Source organism: Paralichthys olivaceus, chromosome 7 (genome assembly GCF_024713975.1).
Source record: "Paralichthys olivaceus isolate ysfri-2021 chromosome 7, ASM2471397v2, whole genome shotgun sequence".
NCBI lineage: Eukaryota > Metazoa > Chordata > Actinopteri > Pleuronectiformes > Paralichthyidae > Paralichthys > Paralichthys olivaceus.
In genome coordinates, this window is record NC_091099.1 from 22980223 (window position 1) to 23004967 (window position 24745).

Below are 24745 nucleotides of genomic sequence, written 5' to 3' on the forward strand. Positions count from 1 at the left end.
CAACACCGACTACACCATAATGAAATATTGGGACTGAGGAACTAACCCCCTACCACCTGCTGTCCACAGTCGTCAGGTTGCTGCTTCGCAGGTTTCATCAATAACCATGATGAAAACGCTGATACTTACCATTTACATTACAAAAAGCTCCATTTAGTAGTTAACAGACATTTCTGCAACTTTTGATCAATAGCTCCAGATATCAATGAAATGTGCTCACATGTAGAAGGCATGTAAATAGTAACCCTTCTTTTTCAACTCAAGGAAGATTACAATTAATAGATATGACTAATGTGCTTTCAAAAAACCGAAAAACCATTAAAAGATTTGACAGCACACCTGTTTTTTTCCTGACATTTCCTTCAGCAAACACATGATTTTTCATTCCACAGAAAACCACTAATGTCGTCATTAATGTGGCTCCTGGGAGGTGAAACCCAGAGGACTGAGAATCATGGAGGCCCACAGTGAATCCGCTGAAGGCTGCTTATGCGCGTGGGCCGGTGCTAAGCATCATTTTGCATCATTAACTCCGCCTCCAGAGCCACAGCAAGCAGCAGGAAACTGACAGGATTCAAGACAACACAAATTGCTCTGGTAAGTGTTGCGTCTTCTATTACTTTTCTTCTGTGAGTCTTCAAACTTCATTTAGATTAGTCAGAGTTTTCATCAGTCACGGTGCTGCTCAACACTAAAGGCCTGAACATTTTCTGTCTATGGCGTGTTTTCTCCTACAAGGTTCTGATGTTACTGATAGTAAACATGTTAGGCATGGTATTGTACCAAAGACAACCCCCTGTTAAAGGGAAAGTTCACCCAAAAATGAAGATTCACTTATTATCTACTCACCACTATGCTGATGGAGGGGTGGGTGAAGCGTTTGAGTCCAATGGTTAAAGTTTCAGGGATAAACAGTGTTGCAGTCAAATTCATTAAAATTTAAGGAATTGGTGACCACTTCTGTTATCCTCAGCCCGGAGCCATGTTCACATGCACACACCTCACAAGCTTGTGCCTCTGTGCTCTTGCCCAAGGGGCATGTGATGACATGCATACTGTAGCTGTAGTTTCTGCAGCAGTCCCTGCAGCTATACAGCGAGTGATGCTTTTGGAACTAGCGATGTTCCCGGAACTAGCGATGCTACCGATACTTATCGCGAGGGTCTCACTTCACCCTTTGCTGAGAGCTTGTGCAGTGTGTGCACGTTTTAATCTTCTGTTCTGTCTGTCACATTAAGTAAATGAAAGTAAATAGCGAGATTGCATTGCAGCAGTAGGCTCTGTCTGTCTGTGACTTGCATTTCGCGAGTACCATTCATTTTATCAGCTTCACACTTGACCTGTGTATTGTTAGATCTTGAATTTGGTGTGATTTGGAAATGCAGTACTGTCAATATTACCAGCGGTCTGTAACAGTCAATCCATATTATTAGAATAAATGTCACATTACACTGTATAACAGATTTTTGCTCCTGAGTGAAGGCTAATGATTACAATTGTAACAATTCTAAATCTGAATCTAAAACTGTAATTCAAAAATCCACAGATTTGTATTACAGTATGACCGTGATTTCTGAACCAAACTGCAATGTGATTCAATTGCTTCACTTTGCTCGTGTTGTGTGCATGAGAAGATGAATGAAGCTTAATGTTTTAAGCAGCAGTGTAGGCACCAGCCAATCAAATCATGTTCTGATGCAAACCATCAAAAAGAACCTGGTTGTAGATTTTATATCGTGTGCACTTCTTCTCTAGCTAGGCGGCTGGCATGGCATGGCAGCACAAAAGACAACAATATTGTGCGTTCCATGCATGTTGTTATGATAATCACACCAGCACCAAGGGTTTCATACACTGACACGTACATGCAAGTCCTCTGAATCTGTCTCTCACACACACACACACACACACACACACACACACACACACACACACACACACACACACACACACACACACACACACACACACACACACACACACACAGGGAAAACATCTACAAGGTTTTTCCTTCCTCTGCAGGTAGAGCTCAGCATAACATGTGCTTGAGCTGTGAGCTGGTTAGGTTCATTGGACAATCACAATAATCAACAATTATCAACAGGCCAGGCCTGAGTCCTCTGCATGGTGGATAGCCATGTCTACTGGCTGTCGACATGCTGTGTATTTAGTCGCTTAACGATGAGACCCACGGTAGAGAGCAGACAGTACTGATGTTTTCAACAGTTTTACTGATTGCTTTAATCAGTCAAAATTGTTGGTTCAATGATTAACGGACATCCCTACTCAAGATAATTAATAATGAGACTGCACACCCCCACGGGCACATACAAGCCAACAGGGATCATTTTGGTTTTCACAAGCTGATATATAATATATTATTGTTATTATTATGTATGTATTTTGAGCATCTCTGGCACTAATTGTGAGTTACATGTCTATCTCATCTAATGTTCATGTTTGTGTGTGCACTGGACAATACTGTCATTTAGATCAATGCAAGTAAATGTCAGGTTTTACAGTGAAAGCCTATACCAGCCAATACCTGATCAGTGTTAGTGTCACTAAAAGTGTGAATACTGATTTGGTAACGCAGAGTGTTCCTCATCACAACTGTGTGAAAAGTCAATGGAGACATTGGCTGTTCTCTGATCTGATACCTATTAATGTTCACATGACTACCTCAGTTCTCCTTCTGTGGGCTCAGCACAACTTCTCATTCTGCAAATAAATCCACTCTTCTGCCATGTGGCTCTTCATCCAGAGTGTTCTATTGACTTTTCTATCTTGCAGTGACCCAGAGCAGTCTGCTGGGCAGGAGTCCAGGGATTCAAACTGGCAACCCACCACATAAAGACGTGCCTGCTGCAGCCTCCCACCAGCGACTATACAGCAACATGAGAAACTAAATCAATGCTAAATATTCTTCACTCTTTAATGAACTCACATTGTTTATTTATGAATCCAAACGGGGAGAAGCAGGACTTCCAGCATTGGGTGAAATGAAAATGAAAATTTGAGAAGCAGCAGGTTTCTCCCGCTGGATCTCAGGTTTCTGTCTCATTAACGTGACATGGACTTTATTTTATGAATTTACACTTATATAAATGACCACGTCTGCCTTCTCTCAGAGCAGATTCATTGCTCACACAAACAACTTTGGTGAATGAGAATGCCTTGTCTGCATATTGAAATCAAACACCATGAGACACTCATTAGCAAGTTTCCCAGTGGGATGACACAAACACGGGGGTTCTTCAGTCATAACTGGCTTCACTTGGTTTATTAGTGAGAGCTTGCAGGTCCAGGCTGCCCTGCAGCGCAGCAGAAATGCATTCATCTGTATCTAACACAGAGAAACCAGTGGAGAGCTATTCACCAAATCAGCTGAATGGCCACTGAATGTGTTGCAGCCAAGGACAACACTTCAATGCCTCCCACAAAGCACACACACAAAATCAGAAGAAATTCAGACTGGACACAAACTTGTCAGCCTGGTAGTTACCACAAAATAAAGGCTATTCTATAGATCTACCCTCATGTGCAGTGCAGTGAATCTACTGTTATATTTACCCATGTGAAACAACTTTTATGTCGGAGGGCATTTATAATCCCAGGTGTTTACATATGAGGCTTCCAGGTTATTTTACAGCTCAGGATAAGAAAAGGTAGAGAGGATTTTATGAAATATGATTCAACCCAATGTGTTGATGAGCTGGCTTGATGCTGGTGTTACAGAGTTTGCTTCTTGTTTTTCAGGTCCGTTAAACAAAATGCAAAGAGCTACACCGCTAAGAAAAACAAACGCACACTTCCCTAGAACGTCTTTACCACTGTGTCAGACGCCGTTTGGATTTCTTTCAATTTTAGGTTAACATTAGAATTTCCAAGTAGAAACTGACTGGACAAATGAGTGCAAAGCCTAATAATATATAAGTGCAGAATAGGTCATGTTCGGCAGTTAGTTTAAAGCCTGTGCTAATCTATTTTACCAAATATTTACAGTTTTAACAGTTGGCTCGTGCTGGTGGCCGTCGCCAGTCAGGCAGTGTTTCGGGCTCAACAACAACGTGGAAGCAACAGGAGACTCGATCAGATAAGTAAATATTTTGTTGAGACAAGTGATTTCTGATGATAAAATGTGAGCCGGATGAATTGGTAGACCCGTAGCTTGTAAGAGCACTAAAATGATTGTTGTTTTCTCTCAAAATATTTGGCAGGTCAGACAATCAGCTTTAAACTGACATATTTTCAGTAACAGCTCGCAAGCGGACCCCTCCACAGCAGACAACAGGTGCACAAGTTCCAGTGTGCTGCAGTCACCCACCTTCTGCTGCCGCCGGGCCATGTCGGTGGGCTGCTTGGCGTTGAACGGGTAGGCTATGCACCGCAGGACGAACACATAAATCTGCAGTTTAGTTTTCCTCTCCTCTTCCTCCCTCTGGATCCGCTCCCGCTCCTTCCTCTCCTCATCTTCACCTGCCGCTGCGTCTCTCGCACCTTTGCCGGCGGCTCCTCCAGGTGCGGCGGACTGTCTCTGCTGGCCGCCCGCCCGGCTGCTGCTGCTGCTGCTGCTCCCCCGTTTCCCCGACGAGGAGGCAGGTTTCCTCGCAGCCTCCTGCACAACTTCTGGGTCGGACTCCCCGCCGGTGTCCTCGCTGGAGGACGGGTCCAGCATGGTTCACGGGCGGCAAATGAAGACGGAGAGAAAAACGCTCCGGCTCTCGCTGTCGACGCTAAAGAAGAGAAACAAGTGCTGGAGCTTTAGTTTGTTTGCTTTAGTCGACGTGGCGCTAACAGCTGCACTTCGCGGACCGGGAGCGCTGCCCCGCTGCTGAGAGCCGAGTGTGGAGGCGCGACCCCGGAGCTGAGGCGGAGTTTCGCCGGGTTCATGTCCGCGGCGCGTCCGTCACCGGGATCAATGTGTCGGAATGACGGCGCGCTCCCGCCGCCGCTGGCTGCTGCACTGAGCTCACGCGCCGTGAGTGCGCGCTCCTGCACACAGGTGAGCAACCTGTAGCTCGCACGCACAGATAGGTGGAGGCCAGGGGAGAGGTCTCACTCCGTCTGTGTTTCACACTCTCAGAGCCTTGTTCGCTGTCTGGAACAGGAGGATTTCCAGGAAAAGTCAACATAGAGGAAATGTTAGGAATCACAAATGTTTAAAAATATATATTTTAATTTATAAATATCCTTTTCAATAAACAGGCTGATGCTTTTTCGCTGTCAAGTCGAGATGGTCTCATCAAACTCATAAACCCCTTCATGTTATGACAGTCACTAAATTAATGTTTTTCTTCTCTCATAGTCTGTGCTCTCTCTCCCTCTCTCTCTCTCTCTCTCTCTCTCTCTCGCTGTTATTATTAACTGGTGCAGCTATCACTGATGACATCATTACCTCTAGGAATATCACTGTCTGACAGGACCTAAATACCACGGTGACAGCTCCTTCAGCGGCAGACTGATCCACCCTAGGTATCTCAGGTCGTTCCTTCCTGCAGCAGTAAGATTATACAACCAGCTCTGCTCGCACTGAAACCCCCCTTCACCACCATTGGACTGCACTTTGACATTTGTAGGTCTCAACTGTGCAATATTCGTCTGTCTGTGCAATATAAACACTCATGTGCACTGTAAATATCCTCACACTGCACATGTTTCATCCTGACTTTACACTCTATATACTAGCTACTGATTACATTCATATGTTTCTATGTGTTTTTTATCTTCCCTACACTTCATTATTGCATGTTACTTGTTCCTGACCTCTTTTTCCTTTCTTCCCCCCCCCCCCCCCCCCACTCTCTCTCTTCTCTTCTCTCCTCTCCCTCTTCTCTCCCCTCTTTTACACCCACCTCTCCTCTCGTCCCCATTTTTCTCTGCTCACCCAAGCCGCTCTAGTCAGATGCCTTTATCCCGCCTACACTGACTCTGGTTCTGTTAGAGGTTTCTTCAAGATAAAAGGGTTTCTCTTGTAAGGACTTCACCATGTGCAAATTAAATTAAATTGAAAACATGAAGTTGACTTGTTAACGGGTTCAGGAGCTGAACTCCTCAATCCCATCTCTAATCACCTGCTTAACCTGTCACGCTCTGTTTGTCTCAGATTATTCGACAAACCCTCTCCATTCCCTTCATCCATCCACCCTTCTTCCTCATCCCTAGCCACATCCCTCCATCCTCTCTTCCTTCACACCCCTTCCTTCTCCCTCCCTCATCTCTACCCACATCCCCTCATCCTTGCTGAAAAGTGGTTTAAAATGTCAGTAAATGTTGAATTTGTGAAATCAGATTATTCTGTTGCTTTCTTCTGATTTCCATCATGTCACAACCACACAGACAGAGAGACACAGACATTGTCATGCACACACAATGTTGGTATGTTATATGTTATATCATGATAACATCAAGATTTCTGTTAAAAGCACATATAGGGTGAGGTTTCTAATCACTGTGTGATACCTCCACTTTACAATCAATGAAAGGAATTAAACGAGCTGCAACAGACAAAATCATTTAAAGATAAAGGGAAAATATTATCATACATCAATTATAATTGAGATCAATTAGGCTTTTCAATTAAAAAGCCTTTGAAATCATTCTATTTTAACAAAAAAAGGTGTGTTACCCAGTCTTTGAATTAACAGAAACAAGGACAAAAAGGGATTAGTTAACTTTAAAATACAAATGCAAAACACTAAAAACATTTTTGAAAAGGATTGAAAATGGGTAAAATAAATACATATGGATTGTGTGTGTGTGTGTGTACGTGTGAGAAGTTTGCGTTTAAGGATGTAGCTCAGGAATGCTTAGGCCACTAGATGCCAGTGTTCCTCTGGTGAAACTTACCACTGATAAGAACTTTAACTTTAGAAGATGTTTGTAGCACAACAAAAACAACACATACTCACAAAAAACACAAATAGGTGAACACGATTCTTCTGTGTGTGTGTGTGAGAGGGAGAGAGAGAAATTGCTGAATCTTTTTAATGACATGGTGTTTTATTTTCAGTTTCAACATTCATAGTGATAGCATTACATATTATATAATGATATAACCATACAAAAAACTAAGACAAATCAAAACTGAAAGAAAACTGACTGACTAACTAATCAGGTTTGGACCTGAGTGGATCAGCAAAAAAATCCTAAATCTGTAAAAAATGTTTTTGACACAGTCATTTGAAGACTTTCATCAATCAATATCTATTCTATATACATATATACATACACATGCACACTCACACACACACAGGTCTCTCTCTCTGTTTTCTACCCCTCTCTCTTGAAGAGTTATACATTTTTCAGTATAAGTCATTTGGATTGATTTCAGACATTAGTACCCTTTCAACTCCGCTTTGGTTTCTTTCGCTGATGGATGTTTCACTTTATTTACCAGCTGGTCTCTAACTGTGCCTGCCTGCTGTTGGGTGGTCAGCAGGTAGTTGACAGATTGATTATCAGAGGTTATTTGTTGGCACCCGGGCCTGAAACGTACCGTAAATGTGCTGTAAAACCAAATTGCCCCTGTGTGTTCATTGAGGAACATGTCATATGACCTGAACAATTTTAACAGTTACATAGTTTTATTGCCCAGAAAAAAGAAATATCTCAGATTCAGTTTGTTTGGATTTGTTGCCAATATCTAAAAAGAACACCAGAATAATACTTTAATTATAGTTCTTCTTAGGTTTGCGATGATTAATACCTACAGAGAAACCTTAAGATTTAAATTATCAATGCTGCTACTAACTACTGCTCTTAAAACAGAGGCTCCTAAATGTGTGCATGTGCTGTAGGTGCACAGAACCCCTACCTACAAATAAAAACACTCTTATTTTGGTGAGTGAACACACATGAATCTTGTTCTCCCTCAAGAGGCCCCTGGATGCCTCTGATTTAGAACCAAACTTGAGGATCAGACTTTAAGGTGTTGTGGCGTTAAATCCAGGGAGGACCGGGGCCCAGTCAGGGTACGTGTCCAGAGCAAATAGTGGAACTCCCCATGTCACCACAGCGAAAACCACGGCAAGGACGCCAATTATGTTAACGCCAAGCCCCGCCTTCACCTGCAGCGATGATCATTCAGTTGACATGTTTGAAAATTCTGTATTCAGATTAAATTTGACATTGCATTTATTTACTTTGCTGCCAGCAGAGATTTAATGAAAGAGTAAATTGGTAACAACCATGTTTCTGTGTACGACAGGACTCACCATGTCCATGATGTCGAGGTGTCCATACGTGAAGACGACAGCGTTGGGCGGGTTGGACACTGGCAGCAGGAAGGAGAAAGATGTGCAAAGGGTTGTGGGGATCAGGACGTACAGTGGGTTGACGTGGATTGCCTCAGCCTGAAGAAATCACACGGGCTCAGTGGAAAGCAAAAATCTGATTGGTGAAATCATGTGTAACTGCTTTATCACTGAATAGCAACAGCGTTCAAAGTGGGATTGTCATTTCATACACAACAGTTGAAACCTCCAGACATCATCCATCCATTCTTTCCACCTATACTCAATAAACAAAAACTGCATACCAGCTGATTAGAGTGGATGGTTGTTAGAACATTTTGGGTTGAGTTGGTTTAATGACAACTTTCAAATATACTTAGAAAATCTCAAACTCAGAGAAAAGTCTTGGTTACTTCCATCATTATTCCTGGAGAAGTAAGCATAATAAGCTAATTAGCTTACAAACATTAGCTCTTCAAAGTGTTAAAAGCGTCACAACCTAGTCTGCCATGCCTGGCTGTGATCCTGTCTCTGTTCTCGTGTCATTCCAGACCCAGTCATTCCCACAAAGCCTTTGATTACCTCATTCCCTTCACCTGAGTTTCCCCACCCTCATACTCCCCTGCTCCTCATTCCCTCATTGGTTCTTCTGTGTATTTATACCGGTTCAACTGCATTTACTCTCCAGTTGACGTTTTGCTTTTCGGCTGATTTTCTGGTTTTGACCCCTTGCCTGTCTTTTGGATCTCTGGAGTTAATAAACCACCCTTCTGCACTTGAATTTGTCTGTTGTTGTGCTTTTGAGTTTAATTCTGCCTCCAGTCGTCACAAAAAGGACATCATCCTAATCAGGTTGAGAAAACCCTCTGTAACATAATCCTATTAATGTTCTGTGTTTTTCAATAGAGTGTGGATAGAGACAACATTTTCAAATTATATCTGATATCTATTATATCTATTTGTCTCGATCAGGAAAGATTGGACATAAAATTGCGTCCTGAGCCAAACTCTTTCGAACTAGAGTTTCTCTGCATCAGAGCTGCGTAGAATACTTCAGTTCGCATTGATATGACACAGATATATATATATATATATAAAGGAATAACAGAACTCAAGGAAACATGAACATTAGCAACAAAACAGAAAGTTTGCTATAGAGCAATGTGGCATTTTGGTAATTTTAAAGTAATAGTGAGATCTGTCAGGATACAAAAGCAGCCCTGCACCACTGGATGACTGTGACTAAAACGTACTCATCAGGTAAATGACAATCACCTAAATCAACATGACAGTTATAGGAAAAACAGCAGGCTGAACTTTGGACTCATACAACAAGTGAAGGAGGTCTATAGAAGCACTTGTGTACTGGTGTTGTCCGCAGGTAGTTTGTGCCAGAATAAATTAATCCTTTACTAAAAGTGATGTCAGTGTTATCACCAATAAAGCCAGAGCTGAAGTTAGTCGAGGGGTAGCTGGAGGAGAAGAAGTAAAATAGCTCATATCTACTGTGTTTAAACCAGCTTTTATTTATCTAATTTAGTTTTTGTAACGGATCAGTTCCTGTGTTCCATCTGTCTGGATGTGTTCACTGATCCAGTCACTTTACCATGTGGACACAACTTCTGTAACAAATGCATCACTGAACACTGGGATAATAAGTTCCTGTGTCGGTGTCCCAACTGTAAAGAGCTTTTCTACAAGAGACCTGAGCTGTGGTTCAACACCTTCATCTCTGTGAGGCTGCTCAGTTCAGACAGTCGTCTCAACAGAGAAGCTCAGAGAATCAAGCTGCCAAACCAGGAGAGGTTCCCTGTGAACATGAAGTTGTTCCTCTGAAAGTAGAATATGAAGAAAAGAAGGCTGAGCTGAGCGGGACAGAGGCTGAACTTCAGCAAATGACTCAAAAGAGACGACAGAAGATTGTGGAGATCAAACGATCAGTGGATCTCTAAGACAAGTGCAGACAGAGAAACAGAAGAAAGTGTTCAGGTCTTCACTGCTCTGACGACGTCTGTTGAGACTGAAGGCTTGAAGGCTTCATCAGTGACCTGGAACAAGAAATCTCTGAGCTGAAGAAGAGAAGCAGTGAGGTGGAGCAGCTCGCACACTCTGAATACCACCTCCTTCAAAGCTTCTCATCTCTTAACACTGATCCACCCACCAAGGACAGGACAGGAGTCAGTGTCCCTCCTCCATCATGTGGGGATTGTAAGGAGAGCAGTGAATCAGCTGGAGGAGACGCTCAATAAGAATATAATGAACCTTCTTGAGAACGAGCTGGAGGGGGTCCGGCAGTGCGCACTGGATGTGACACTCGAACCTGACGCAGCACATTGCAAGCACATTCTGTCTGATGATGGGAAACAAGTAAAACATGATGATTTAAAGAGGAACCTGATGAACAGTCCACAGAGATTTAAATGTTGCCTCTGTACCTGACAAAACTGGTTTTCTCCTCAGGAAGACTTTACTATGAGGTTGAAGTTTGTGAGAAGACTCCGGAGATGGGTTTCTGGACAGTATGTTGCAGGGACCCAAATAAATTTGACTTGGGTGTGTTTGTGGATTGTGAGGAGGGTCTGATCTCCTTTTATGACATTGATTATTCAGATCTTATCAACTCTTTTACTGGATTCTCCTTCAATGAGACAATCTACCCTTTCTTCTCACCCTATGAGAAGTATGCTGGTAAAAACTCTGAAGCCCTGATCATCTCTCCTGTCACTCCATGACACAGTTGATGAAGTAGCTGCTTAAATTCTTTTCTTTTACACACCGTTTGTTTTTTGCTGTTTACTTAATTGAATCATTAAAAATACTTTTTGTGCTTGAACACAGTTATTCTAATTTCTCTTATTAATAAGGAGTCACAACATGACAGTATGATGTTTGAGTTTTCATTTTGTGTTTATCTTCAATACTGAAAAAAAATTATTCAAAATAAATTCAAATTCAATCAAATTGAATATCTAAGCTAAAAAACATCGATCATCAGTTAGTTTAGTTTCTAGCCACAGGGTGGCAACATGTTGCGATCAGAAATCCCACTGAGTGAAATTTTAAATACTAAAAACACAATTTGTGTCGAGAAGCTTGTCTTTATAGAATTCAACGCTGTGAGAACCTACCAGAGGTGAGAGGATGGGGAGGAAGATGGTGATAGTGGCCGCGTTGCTGGCCACCTCTGTTACCGTGGTGACGATGATGCAAGCGACGACAATCGTTGCCAAGACTGGCAGATCACCCAGAGGTGTCAGCAGCTTCGCCACCCACAAAGACAGGCCTGATTCCTGCAGAGACACACACACACACACACACACACACACACACACACACACACACACACACACACACACAAACACACAGGTGCTTCAGATCTTCTGAACCGGTTTTAAAGTATGTTCATGTCGGGTTTTAGTCCATTTAGGTTCAATTACCTTATTTTAAAATTGTAGGAAATGTGTTTCCTCTTTTACCACTCAAAGAAGCGAACATAAATATAGTGATGCAGGTTGTATTTTTTTTTGCTTAGATTTTGATACATCTGTCAATAAGATAGATTCAAAAATATTAAGGTCAAAAATATCCATCAAATGCACATTTGGAAACTGCAACAACAACGTCTCTGCTCAGAAACCTGACACCCTGGATTAACCATCGAAGTGAACCAACTCACAACTCTCTCTGGAACTTGCTGTTGATCAAGTCCCTTTCAAACTGTGCACAGTGCATTTTGAGTCGTATCTAAAAATATATATATTCAGTGTTTTTTAAACTTTAAAGTGCTGCTGAATGTGTCAGGCAGGTTGAGGAGAGGACAATAATCATACTTTTTGTAATTGAGTGAGCTGATCCTTTAAAGACAAGTAACTTGACCGACATTATCATTTACTATTTTCTTATTTTTTGTTCATTTAATTCTAGATCACACTGTCATGCTTCAATGTGATTGTGAGCAGAGACTGAAAACTATCTTGGGGCATTGAAGGAAGCAAGTCATGTTAAAGTTCTGTAATTTGTCATATGAGAGTAGTGCATTTTTCCATGTGTGGCTTGACCTAATATTAAAGACAGCTCTGCCCTTTCTAGTGAGAGTCTATGAATTAAACAGAGCAACATAACAACTTCACAGTTGTTTTTGACCTGTGCATTAGTATAGGGAATTATTCTTTATGTACCTCAAGTTCAGTTTCTTCTCTTATCTATGTCATCCTCTTCTTAGTAGCAAGAAACCTCTCCTTCAACAACACGTCAACCAGATCATCATCGTCTTTCTTGTTCCACAAAAACACCCATCACCCTCCTTTTCTGCTGCTATAACTCTCATCTGTGAATTTGTCACCTCCGGAATTTACTATTGTAGACTCCAGTGCATCCAGAACCCTCCTGCCCACCTACTTATCCACACCCATATGATTTAAATATGCTATAAAATGTGTTATGATTATTATTATTATTATTAATCCCTTCAGTGCTCTCTCTTTCATCTGTTCAAAAGAGTATCAAAAGAGGCATCCAGTTGTGGTGATAGCTCTCTTTGAGATCAATGACTTTTGACTCTAAATCATGCAGTGATGACAGGACCCATGAAATAGTCTGGCTCAATATAGCCTCAACATTTGACTAAGAAAGCAGTTTTGCAACAATTCAAAAATTATTCATAATAAAGATATGATTTTTTTTTTTAAAGTAAGCATAAAGCCTGCCAACGTCTTAATGTTGTCCCTGCTTCACACAGGTAAAAAGACCAATCATGCGCACCAAATGAACTGATTTGTCGCTTTATTTCAGTCCTCACATTATTAATTGATGGCTATCAGGAATTGAAGTTGATATCAGGAAATAAGATAAAAAGCATTTTAGATAGACTTACCAACCCTACCCTCAAGAAGTGCTGGTAGGTGATGGATTTCTTTAACAGTCAGGCTAGCTGTTTTCCTCCGTTTCCAGTTTTTATGTAAAACTAAGTTCGTCAGCAAGTTGTAGAGATTCAAACAATGTCAGTTTTTCAATCACATAATCAAACGTCAGTCACCTCGTTGCACATGAGGAACCCATGGTGGATGTTTTCGATGTTTCACACAGACAGACCCACCTCACCTTTGTGCCCTCAGCGAGTGCAAAGCCTCCACCAACCAGCAAGGCCACTTTCCACGGCATCGAGGCCTGAAACTCTTTCCAGGAGATCATGGCCTCTGAGTTGAGAGAGATTCAAATATCTCGTTCACATGAGCAGAAAAAATAACAGGTAGAAATACTCTAAGTAGGCATGTTTTTGTTTTTTAAAGTACATTGAAGTGACAAGGTGAATTGTAATATTTCATGTAATTACCATATTTCCTGGAGGGTCCGTTGGCAGGTAAGATGAAAAAAGAGAGACCCAGTAGAAGTGCTACGGTGGCGTCAGTGATGTGGCCGGAGTGACTGATCAAGACAAGAAAAAGATCTTCTGGGACATGTTTTGTTGCCACTGCATTCAATATTCAAGTTGTTAGACATATCCCCTGAAAAGACCAAAACCAATAACCTGTAGGTTTATCCCTAAACACCTTTTTGACCTCCCCTGCCAGTGTGTCCTCACAAATTCACTATTGTTAGAAACTGCAGTTTCTTTCCTCAACTTTTCAAAGTTTCAGGAAGTATACTGATGGTAGCACCAGGCCTGGACCTGGACTTCCTTCCCTTTGTTCTCTGAACATTCCAGTTACACTGAGTTTTTGGTGGTGATGCTGATGTGTCCTTTGTTTTTGCTTCTCTGTAAGTTACAGTTTATTTCTATTCATTTGGATTTGGATGTGTAAGAGTTGACATGAAGAATATCAATACCTAACCATTCATGGAATCTGTTTAATAGTGTTCAGCTAATCATCATTTGAAATATTAATTGGATCTTGTTTGTAAGTATTTGACTCAAGGTTAAATGTATGGCTTGTTAAGACAGTAATTTCTTATCTCTTTATTTTCTTTTAGAACCATGGCAGTCATCCTTTGAATCATTGTGAGAATCGTTATTCATATAATTCAGGAAAAGATCAAATGAAGTTTGAGTGCATCCTCTGTTTCCTGGTGGCTCCAGTTAGAGTTTTTATCAAATCAAACAGGTGGAATCAATGTTTTCAGCAGCGGTTTAATCTGCATCTTCACTGAGTGTTGGACTGAGTCAAAATAAACTACAGTGTAATATACACATGGATGAGACTCACTGGGGGAAGAGAGAAGCCCAGCCCGGCATGAACCCTGGAGATCTGGTCAACCACAACAGCACCATCAGCAGGAAAACCACTGCAGTGACAATCTCCTGAGAGCTGGAGGAAATGAAATGAAATCATGAATCTATTAACGTATGTATGAACATATTATTAGCTGATATTATCAATGAGTTAATTAATGAACATTCCAATGTATAATTGCATGAATGAATGATGTTTTAACTGCCTGAAAGATTTAATGAGTGAGTACATGAATGAATGATGGAATACATGTGTGAAATGACCAAATAAATGAATTCATAGATGCATGAAAGAACATTTACACTCCAAGAATGAATATAGGTGTAGTGAATTGAAGACCATATATTGGCTCATTTCCTGTTCAGTTGACTGCTGACTGTGAGGATCAGAGGGGATGATTCATTTGATGTTAATACTCATCAAATCATTCAATGAACCCTGTGCCCTCTGGATTGTCACACTGTAGGGGTAAAGCATTCAGATCATTACCATTTTCTTGATGCACGTCACGCATGCACGGCCCGCTTGTCGAGAACATGGCAAAGGATTACTCATCTGACCACATCACCTTTTCCAAACATGTGTACACACACCAGTGCCTGTTTCTGCACCACTGAGCTCTAAAATGTGCAGTCATCTCTGTAATGAGGGATCTATGCACTGCAGCTCTTTGATTATATCCCTCTCTAGGGAACTATCGATGGACTGTACTTTCTGACATTGCATCATGGAATCAAAAGTATGCAGTCGACCACAGTTCTTGCCCCTGTGCTTTCCAAAGATGAACCTGTAATGTCACTTTAGTCACTTTTCGTTCTGAACGTCTTTGTGACTGAAACTCCTGCCGTCCGTGCCCCAACAATGAGCACCTCTTCCAAAGTCCCTTTAAACCTTTTCCTGATTCAGGTTTGGGGCTAGGGGGCCACTGGCCCCAGTTAAAATCTGATTGGCCCCTGAATGGCAAGCAGTCTGAAAATAAATAAATATGACAATGTGTTCAGACATTTAATTTTCTTAGCTTTTCTGAAGTATACAATGTGCTTGAACAATGATATATAATAAAAAATATATCCAATGATGTGTGGCTAGTTTGATCAAAGCCATAAAGCTAAAAAATAACTTTCTGCTAATATCTCCTCACGGTCTGCTTGCTGTACACTGTGTACACATGACTTCTGTCAGACATCACCTAATCAGCCTGAAATCACTTTAATGGTGCAAGCACTTAATCTCACTCAACCTACGTCATAAAAAACCTAAAGATCCAATGGCTATACTTGAAGATAATGCTTTGGTTGTTAAGGCTATAATGAATCCAGAATGACACATACACTACGCTCAGTGGAAGCAGTGAAATGGAGACTTGAATATTTTTAACAGAGAGCAGATGTGTGGAGGAGTTAAGCTTTCGTGTAAGTGCACGATCAACGTGCTTCAATCACTCCAGGACTATGCCTTAGAAAATAATAATATTAATAATGTAACCCAGGATAATTTCTGTAGTTGACCCTGTTACAGATGTTCCTTTAATCCATCGCCTGAAGCTATCGGTAGCTAAAGTCCTACAGTCCCTTGAATGCATCACCTGCAAACTACTGGCAGGTGCTGTTAACTGGCTGTACACACTAACACACAGTAACACACAATAACACACAGTATCACACACCAATATACATTAACACACACATTAACACACAGTAATACACATTAACACAGAGTATGACACTACTAACTACTAACACTGGTTGCACAGCGCGTAACTGCGTATCATTACAGTGCAACACAACACAAATTGCTTTTCTCAACTTCTACCAACTACAGCACAAGTCAAGCAAAGCTAAAGAACCACCATGTAAGATTTCACCACTTTCAAAATGAGTGAGAGTTTCTATTGAACATGCACATGTGAGTAACTGACAGGAACAGCAATGTGGACATAAATGATTTAATAATGATATGATTTAACGTGATTGCATGATTGAATGAATGAATGATCACCTCATGGGTCCCAGCAACTTGTACTCTTCTTCTATAACTTTTCTTGCTGCCTTCTCTTTCTCAGACCGCTCCCCTCCACACCGCCACAGGAACCTGAAGCTGTGTGTGTGTGTGTGTGTGTGTGTGTGTGCGTGTGTGTGACAGACAGATTATATTATTTAAAAGGCAACAGGGAAATGCTCACAGTGAAAGAAATGACAACCTGTGATTGGTTAAAGCCACACTGAGAGCACACAGAGTTTAGCAGCTAATGGGTAGATTACTGAGCATGTGCGAGGATCCGCTGCGTTCATCATTAACCTTTCTGACACCATCGCAAGGCTAATGCTAACATTAGCTTCACACTCATGTCTCAGCTGCTGGTTGTGTCAAAATGAAAGCTATAAATCATAGAATTGTGAGATTTCTTCAAATATTTAAGCAGTTTCTGACATATTCCTTGTCTTTCATGTTCTTTGTATGTTGTTTTGTCTCCATGATTCTTTTAACTTGTGTACTTATGCGCCCAATCCTGTAAATCCAACAATTTTTAGGTTTATTAACCCTAACACCTGGCAATAACTCAAACCAGGGAAATGATGGTAAAAATAAAGCCCTGATAGGTTTCAAGCTTGGAAGCATCACAGCCAGCATGAACTAAGATTATATGTGTTAGGCTGGAACATTTATGAACTTGTTTCCTCCACTTGTTTCTGTCCATAACTCACACCTATGTAGATGCTGTATTAAGCAGACATCTATTTGTAGCAAGGTACAACAAAGCATTTACTTTCTCAGGAGACTGAGTTCATTTGAAGCAAACACACACATCCTGGTGTCCTTTTTCAAATCTATAATGCAGAGTGTGATGCATTGTGGAATCGGGGTGGGGTATAGTTGTCTCTCTGTTTCCTAAACATGTAGAAAAGGAGAACTGACCAAAACAATTAGTTCATCAGTGTGGCCATGGACCGCCTGCACCTCCATATTGATAATACACAGAAGTGTGTGATAGTGAAACTATAATGATAATATCAATAATAATAATAATCAATAAAGAGGATATCATACAGTAAGTGCAACAAAAGAAGAACCGATGTAAACAGGTAGGTATGACTCGGTCACAACACACAGAAGTTGTGATAAAACACAGACAGGAAGTGATTGGTGGTGCAGAAGGTGTGTTGATACTCACTCTGAGCCAATGAAGAGCCAGTAGAGCCATATCCATGTGAGCAGCAGCACGATCACACTGATGGGCAGGCACAACAAGAGCCAGTTCCCGAAGTTAATGCAGTTGCAGTTTGGGTAAATCCTGTATATAAAGACAGTCTTTCAGGTTTTCTCATGTTTTTTAAATGCACACAAAAGCTCTTAATCTTCAAGTAACATAGATCAAGTTGCTTCTCATTTATTTTACAATTTGTTTCAAATGCTTACAGTTATCTCTCTCTGTTAAATTTACATACAAACGAGTTTACTGAGCCACTCACTTGTTGAGGTATTCGGAGAAGATGAGGTTGGGGGAGGTTCCAGGCAGCGTGGCAATGCCGCCGATGTTGGAGGAGTAGGCGATGCCGATCGACATGGCTTTACACATCATGAGGTCCTGCTTGGTCCTACTAGGAGCTGCAGGTGGACACACTGCAGCCTGCTGTTACATCACAGAGGGACAAATTACCCATGCAGCGTGAATGTAGTTATCACACAACCAGTAGTAGTAGAAGTAGTAGCGATGACATTTAAGAAATAAATATACAAGCAAATATAAATGTAAGTAAGCTAGTAGCAAAGAAACTAGTATTGTTTCTAAAACTTATCCTAGATTATGTTAGCACCCACATTCTTTAGAAAGAACCCTCCAAGGAGATTAGACTGAGTGGCCCAGTATCCTCTTTGAAATCGCTCTTTATAAATGTGCTTGATTTGAGCTCTGAACTTTTATCTTTTAGGTAACTTTATTATTTGCTTATTTACTTATTTTATAATGTATTATTTTAGGTCTTTCATTTAGTCATCTCACTTTTTTTATTAACAATTTTAATTGCTTTCATCATTTCATCTTCCAAAGCACTTGGATTTTGAAAACTGCTACATAAACAAAGGATCTAATAAAAATAAGAATTTGAATATTTATTAGGATTATTAATATTAATATCATCATCATTCTTCTTCTTGTTATAATTTGTAGGACTAGTAGTAATAGCAGTGTTAGCAGTAGTAGTGATAGTAGTGGTGGTGGTAGTCATAGTTGTAAAGGCAGATCAGACAAATACAATAACAAACTGTGATTTTATTTGTGCAGTGGTTTTTTCACCTGAGCTGCTGGAGGCTGTGGCAGCGACTGTATCTGAACACATGTGAAGGTTTCCTCAGGACTTTCTGGATCCTTCCCGTCACTGACAAACAGAGGATTGTAATATAAATATGAACAAGATGAACCGTAATCCCAGGAAAATCCAGAACCCTGAAGATAACAGAGCAGGGCAATCAATAGTGAACATCACAAAAACATGAGCTGTCACATACCTCACAATTTCTTTCATCTTGTCAATGTGGCCGTCACTACCTGAAAAAATAAATATCAGACTATGGCTAACATCTCTCATTTCTTATTTTACCCTGATTCTGTTGTGAGAGATGATTTTATGGGAGTTAACCTGTGGTAATGATGCTTCTCTACAGAGCTTTGTTTCAGCTTATGTTCATTGCAGACCTTTTCTTTCCCGGTACTGCAGTCTTACATCCTTTATTAAATATTTATATATGTATATTTACTTAATTATCCAAAGCACCTTATAATTGAAGGAGGAACACTGATGTGTCAGTACAGTAGACAACCATAAAGTGGGCACTAATTGTTGAATAAGACAGTTTGGTTAAAAAAAAAAAAAAAAAAAGGTAATGAAATTCCTCCTATTTTGTAACTATAGTGTTAAAGAAGTTAAGAGAGGAGGTGCCCGAAGGATCAATAAAGTTCTATCTAATCTAATCTTAGCAAGTCTCCTGCTTCAGACCTTCTTAGAGAGGAATGTCCCTGCTCTGAAAGCTTTTGCTTGCTTGAGATGAAGAGGACATTTTAATGTTGCTATGGTGATTGGAAGATCGATGGCAAGGATGACTGAGTACACTCTTAGAAAGGTTTATTAGCATCCATGTGGATTGGCTGAGACAAGCAGAGATTTGTGCAATGTGACAGAGTCTGTGGGGGTCACCAGGCAGGAATGACAGTCATGGTTGCATGTCATCGGCAAAGAAGTTACTGAATAAGGGAAGCCATACATATTGATCATTGGACCCAAGAGAAGTGTGACATGCAAAGAGAAGGGGCACTAGCACCAAGCCTTGGGGCCCCCCTTTGGGGAGAAAATGTTTGTCCCATATCGAAGAGTACAAATGGCAGGATGAGGTCTGTATTAAAAGGCTGCTAACGACAGGTCCAACAAGATAAGAAAAGAGGACTGACCTGCAGCTCCAGCTGATCTCAAGGTTTCTGTCACAGCTAACTGATTTGGATAAAGGTGTTCATTCACTGAGTGGAATTCTGTAACCTTGATAGCCTTAGATAAGAGAGGAAGTCATGAGAGTGGTGGATGATTCTAAACTTGAGCAGGGTTGAGTAAAGGCTTTTTGAGCAGAAGTGTTCCCGGTTGAATGCAGTGGGAAATGGTCAGTGAAGCATTCGTCACGTGTGATTGCTGACACAATGGTGAGAGATGTGGCATTGTCAGAGGTTGGTGCTAATGGGGTCCAGTGTGCATGTAGTAGGGCGACTGCCAGTCAATTTTGATTTCTCAGTCTCGGTGAGAGGGGTGAACATTTGAACTGGGGAGACTGTTATGCTTTTTGGAAGCTTGTGTTGAGTGAGTGGGCTGAGTGAGGGACATGGTGAGCTTTTGACCAGAGGAAGCAAGAAATAGTATGAGAGACAATATTGGGGCAACCAATCAATTAACTCTAACACTCTAAGACCTTTCGAGTCTTGATGACCCTTTGGCATGCAGAAGGGGGGGACTGGGATCAAACGGCCAACCCTCTGATTTGAGGACGACCACTCTACAGTATAACTACTTCCTTAACCTGCCAAGTATTTCTGAGGGTATTTTTTATTCCCTTGCAATATGTTTTGAGTTATCTCACAATTATCTATAACACTTTTGCAGCTCCTCACAATACACGTTGCATTTCCCCACAGTAGTTTTGCATAAGCTCTCGATTCTTTAGCGTTACCCCTAATAGTTTCCCTTTCCCATCATGCAACATCGTCATTTCATTGTAGGTGCAAAAATAAGCAGTCATCTTTATCTATGATTCCTGCAGCTCACCGAACTGTGTTCTTCTAGAGAGACGTCGTGATCTAAGAATTAATTTACTTTTACAATTATAAAACCATGCCCACTGAATAGTAGTACTATATCAGCCCAGTTCAAAATCAAATAGAAGATGAGTGGTAATGGGGTACATAGAGAGTGGATGAGCCTGTCCAGACCTGTCCACCCGACCCAACAGAGATTTGCAAATGATATTCAGGCTCAGGTCGGTCATGATTTTTTCTTACAATGCACATGGGAAAAGAACCAATTACCTGTCAGGGACAGAGTAATACAAACTCAGTGGAGCTTACTTTAACTGCATCAGGCTCGGGTCAAGTTCAGACACAAAAAACAAAATACTTGATGGGTTCACGTTGGGCTCGGTCAGTTTATTCTCGATATCAGACAGGCTCAGACATAAAAATGTGGCCTGAGCTGCACTCTACTATATATGTCTCATAGAAGAAGAAAAGTATTGCGCGGTATCGTAAAGAGAACGCAAAACATATTACAAGGGAATGCAAAAATTATCACTGTGACCCTTCGGGATTTCTGTGCTAGCCTTATAGTTTCCTGACCCAAACAGTAGTGTACTTGCCAGGTCACATTTTTTAATTGATTACTCCTTACATTAAATTACACATTGAAAATGTGTTTCCATAACTAATTTCTCAACAACAAATGTACATTGTTGTATTATTTAAGTGAAAATTCCCTAATTTACTCTCCCCTCTGCTGATGGAGGACTGGCTGAAGTGTTTAAGTCCACAAAACACTTTTGAAGTTTCAGGGGTAAACAGCGTTGCAGCCAAATTCAATATATTGAAGTAAATGGTGAGTACTTCTTCAAACATAGAAAACAACAGAAAACAACAGAAAATGTCTCCATACTGCTCCTGTGGTGTCATCCAAGTGTCCGTAAGCCCCAACATTTAAATTTGACTCCCAAACTTGGTCATTTACACCATGTTTTTTATGTCAATGGACATTTAGGCCAAAAACATGGTGTAAATGACACATTGGCTGCAAAGCTGTTCACCCCTGAAACACCAAAAGTGTTTTGAGGACTTTACCCATCCCTCCAGTGGCATAGTGGTAAGTAGATAATGAGTGAATTTTCATTTTTGGGTGAACTATCCCTTTAAATTCTGTTATGTGTGTACTAATATTTGTCACTGTGATAATAGTAGCTTTATTTTTGTTGTGTCTCCAAATATATTCTTAAGTATAAGACAGAGAATCAACTGAAAATCAGGTACCATCGAGCTGTAGGTTGGGGTTGTCTTCACCTACACATCCCTGCTCCTTGGCTTCCAGGATCTGCTGGAGAACCGCCTCCACGATGGGCATCATCATCATAACAGCTGAGGTGTTGTGGACCCACATGGAGAGGAAGGCACAACCGGACATGAAGCCTAACATTAACCTGCAGACGATGATTGGAAAGTCAGAGCAGGAGCATCCACGAACTCTTTAACACCTATTTTTTTAACCCAGCCAATCCAACAAGGTGGCCAGAGTGAAGAGAGAAATATCTGTTTTTTAAATGTAAGATGTGAATGTGTGCAACATTTATTTGTGATACAATCCAAAACAACCTCAAACTATACTGGAAGAAAGACCCATACAGTGGACATCTGGGGCAAAACACTGATTTTCTTCTGCTGTTTGACATGTTGAGGGAGTCAGTGAGTTTTTGATTGTGTAATTCAGTCACTCAGTACAGTGCTGTTACTTTCATATATTAGCTTGGCCCTGTGTCTATATCACAGGTTGATCTAGACATTGGTGGTTCTTTTTTAAAGGGCACCTGATGGAACTGGGGTGAACATGTGAGCAACAAACTTGTAGCTAGTAACTTGTAGCTCTGTTAACTAGTAAACAACATAATAAATTACTTAGCCAGTTCGTAATTAGCATATGACTTTTTCATTGAGTAATGTAAAATTAGCTGTTTTCTAGTCATTTGTCCAACACCGTTGACATGTGCTCTATATAATTAAAACCCAATCATAGATGTTTCTCTCAGTTTTGACTTATCATTGTAGGAAGGTACAGGTTTTACTAATAACAATTCTCTGCTCAGTGCAAGTTTTCCAGGAAGACATGACAACGAGCCAGCATGAACCATTAATACCCGGACCCTGAAACAGTTTAATGGAATATCGCCTTTGTAAATTGATGTTTTTAAACCTGTGCTTTTCTTTCTGTGACACGTCACTGAGTATTCTGTGAAAAGGGCAGAGATTGGTTGTGCTCACCATGCAGGGTTGACCCCCACCACGGTGACAAGCCTCAGGGCGATCCTACGGTGAAGACTCCATTTCTCAATCGATGTGGCGAGGCAGATGACGCCTACCAGCAAGAAGTGGAAGTCTTTAAAGTACTCTTTTGCAACCTGCAGGAGAAGCAGAGACAGAGTAATGTCAGATTAAGGCTGTACAAGTATAATAATAGAAGGAGAACAATAACCCAATAATTGAAATTGAATTGAAAATAGGTCATTATAATAGAGAGATAAATCGTGAGTAAATAATTGAACAGCTGCACAAATTCATTAATGAAACCGAATTAAACAAACACAACAGTTATTTAAAAGTAGCCACAATATATATTAGAATTGTTATTTACGTCATCACATAAGGAGGCTCCCTCCCTAACTTTTTAACCACAGTTAGTTCTCCTCCTGTGAGTGGGAATCTGGAACGCTGCTTTCTTTTTCAAATCTATAGTGAAACTAAACCCCTAATCCATCACACGGTCAACCAATCAGAGACGTCCACCATCTTCGCCTGCCCCTCTGCTCTCTCACAGGATCTTCAAACCTCGGGGTGAAAATACACCCCTAAAGAATAAACTGCTCATCTAACGAGGAGATACACTTACGCCCGTAGAAGTCATGATGCCAAACATAGGAAAGAGGATGGCAGGGAGCATGGCGGTCATGGACAGAGGAATCACCTCTGTCACCCAGTATGTCGCCATCAGCAGCAACACAAACGCACATTCTGCCTCCTGTAGAACCAGAACACACAGATAATGTTGCATTCATGTGGAATATTAGACTTTAAGAAAGAGCAATGGTTTATGGATTTATCACTTTGACATTAAAAAAACATACATATCAAGAGATTAATCAATCAGCCACATGTAGCTGAGTCTAGTGCTTTTGTCTGTAGTCCCTCTAATGTCCACTAGATGCTGCTTTGAGAAAACGGACTCTGTCAAGTTATCTATTACTTTTATTTGTTAAATTTGTCTTTAATCATGGGTCTCCCTCTTGTAACCAATTGTTTGTCATTATATTTTATCACAACTTGTTGTGGTTAAAGTCTCCACCTTCTTCACCAGAGTGTTTGTAGCCAATAGCAGGTGAAATAGCTGCATTTTATCTATTGTTAATTTAGTTGATTCATTTTTGCAGGTATACAAACAAAGAGAAAGAGACATCACCTCCCACACTTCTGAGTGACAGGAAGTTAGATGCAATGCAGAGATGATATTGAGGTGAATATGTGGCAACAAATGTGAATATAGATAAAAGATGAACTCAGTGTTTCCGAGTCGATTTCCACTGTTTCAAATAAATAAAAAGAGTTGCCGTGTTTTTTATCCCTTCAGTTCAGTTTGCTTTGAATGAAAGACTTAATTTGATAGATTTTTTTGAATTATTGTCCAGTTTTTGAGATGCAAGGGACACTCACCTTTGTTCCGACAACAACAGGAAGAGGAAGCAGCAGCAGTGGTGTGAGGACAATCACGGTGAAGTTGCGATAGTTCCACAATGCTTTCCTTAACCTCTTTAGCATTTTTCGTTCTTCCTTTTGTCCAGTTGTTGTCTTCTTTTCCCTCTTTTCTCGAACTGGTTCCAGTTGTAACCTCACTGTTGTTTAGTTGGAACACTTTAAAGCAGATAATGAGTAACCTATTGCTGGGTCGAGTGGAATGTATGTATGTTTCTTGAGCAAGACACCAAACCTGGCTACAATCA

The 24745-nt window shown here is 40.7% G+C and overlaps 2 protein-coding genes and 1 pseudogene across 9 annotated transcripts in view; 1 reads left to right on the forward strand and 2 right to left on the reverse strand.

Moving 5' to 3' along the window:
* Positions 1-5031, reverse strand: part of cadps2 (Ca++-dependent secretion activator 2) — a 178411-nt gene extending 173380 nt beyond the window's left edge. For 4 of the 7 annotated variants that reach the window (XM_020079011.2, XM_069528523.1, XM_069528524.1 and 1 more), the window contains exon 1: positions 4328-5031. In XM_020079011.2, coding sequence (XP_019934570.1) covers positions 4328-4678 — 351 coding nt within the window. In that variant the 5' untranslated portion in view covers positions 4679-5031. The remainder of the gene's footprint in view (positions 1-4327) is intronic. The other 3 variants (XM_020079012.2, XM_069528525.1, XM_069528526.1) reach the window with 2 other exon arrangements.
* Positions 5032-6981: 1950 nt separating this feature from the next.
* Positions 6982-24578, reverse strand: slc13a1 (solute carrier family 13 member 1). Of its 2 annotated transcripts, XM_069528753.1 has the most exons (15): positions 24459-24578; positions 23641-23769; positions 23016-23152; positions 22014-22180; positions 18971-19010; positions 18768-18840; positions 17935-18095; positions 17637-17756; positions 16463-16561; positions 14438-14539; positions 13567-13658; positions 13335-13429; positions 11363-11524; positions 8217-8354; positions 6982-8069 (listed from the first exon to the last, which is right to left on the reverse strand). In XM_069528753.1, the coding sequence occupies exons 1-15, from the start codon at positions 24561-24563 to the stop codon at positions 7926-7928; spliced, it is 1764 nt and encodes a 587-aa protein (XP_069384854.1). In that variant the 5' UTR covers positions 24564-24578; the 3' UTR covers positions 6982-7925. The 2 variants fall into 2 exon arrangements, 1 of the variants encoding a protein (XP_069384854.1); XR_011243482.1 differs by lacking the exons at positions 6982-8069; positions 11363-11524; positions 13335-13429; ... (9 more) ...; positions 23641-23769; positions 24459-24578 and adding an exon at positions 8540-8810 and having other exon boundaries at positions 8214-8354.
* LOC138410780 (E3 ubiquitin-protein ligase TRIM21-like) lies at positions 9814-10966 on the forward strand (annotated as a pseudogene).
* Positions 24579-24745: the final 167 nt, after the last annotated feature.

What these genes read in the sequence shown, in the direction of transcription:
- slc13a1 (XM_069528753.1), bottom strand. Translation starts at nt 24,563, where the DNA reads ATGCTAAAGAGGTTAAGGAAAGCATTGTGGAACTATCGCAACTTCACC. An exon ending in GTGGGGGTCAACCCTGCATG is followed by an intron (nt 22,181 to 23,015) that starts GTGAGCACAACC and finishes CATCGTCTGCAG; the next exon opens with GTTAATGTTAGGCTTCATGT. An exon ending in CGGACCCTCCAGGAAATATG is followed by an intron (nt 13,430 to 13,566) that starts GTAATTACATGA and finishes CTCTCAACTCAG; the next exon opens with AGGCCATGATCTCCTGGAAA.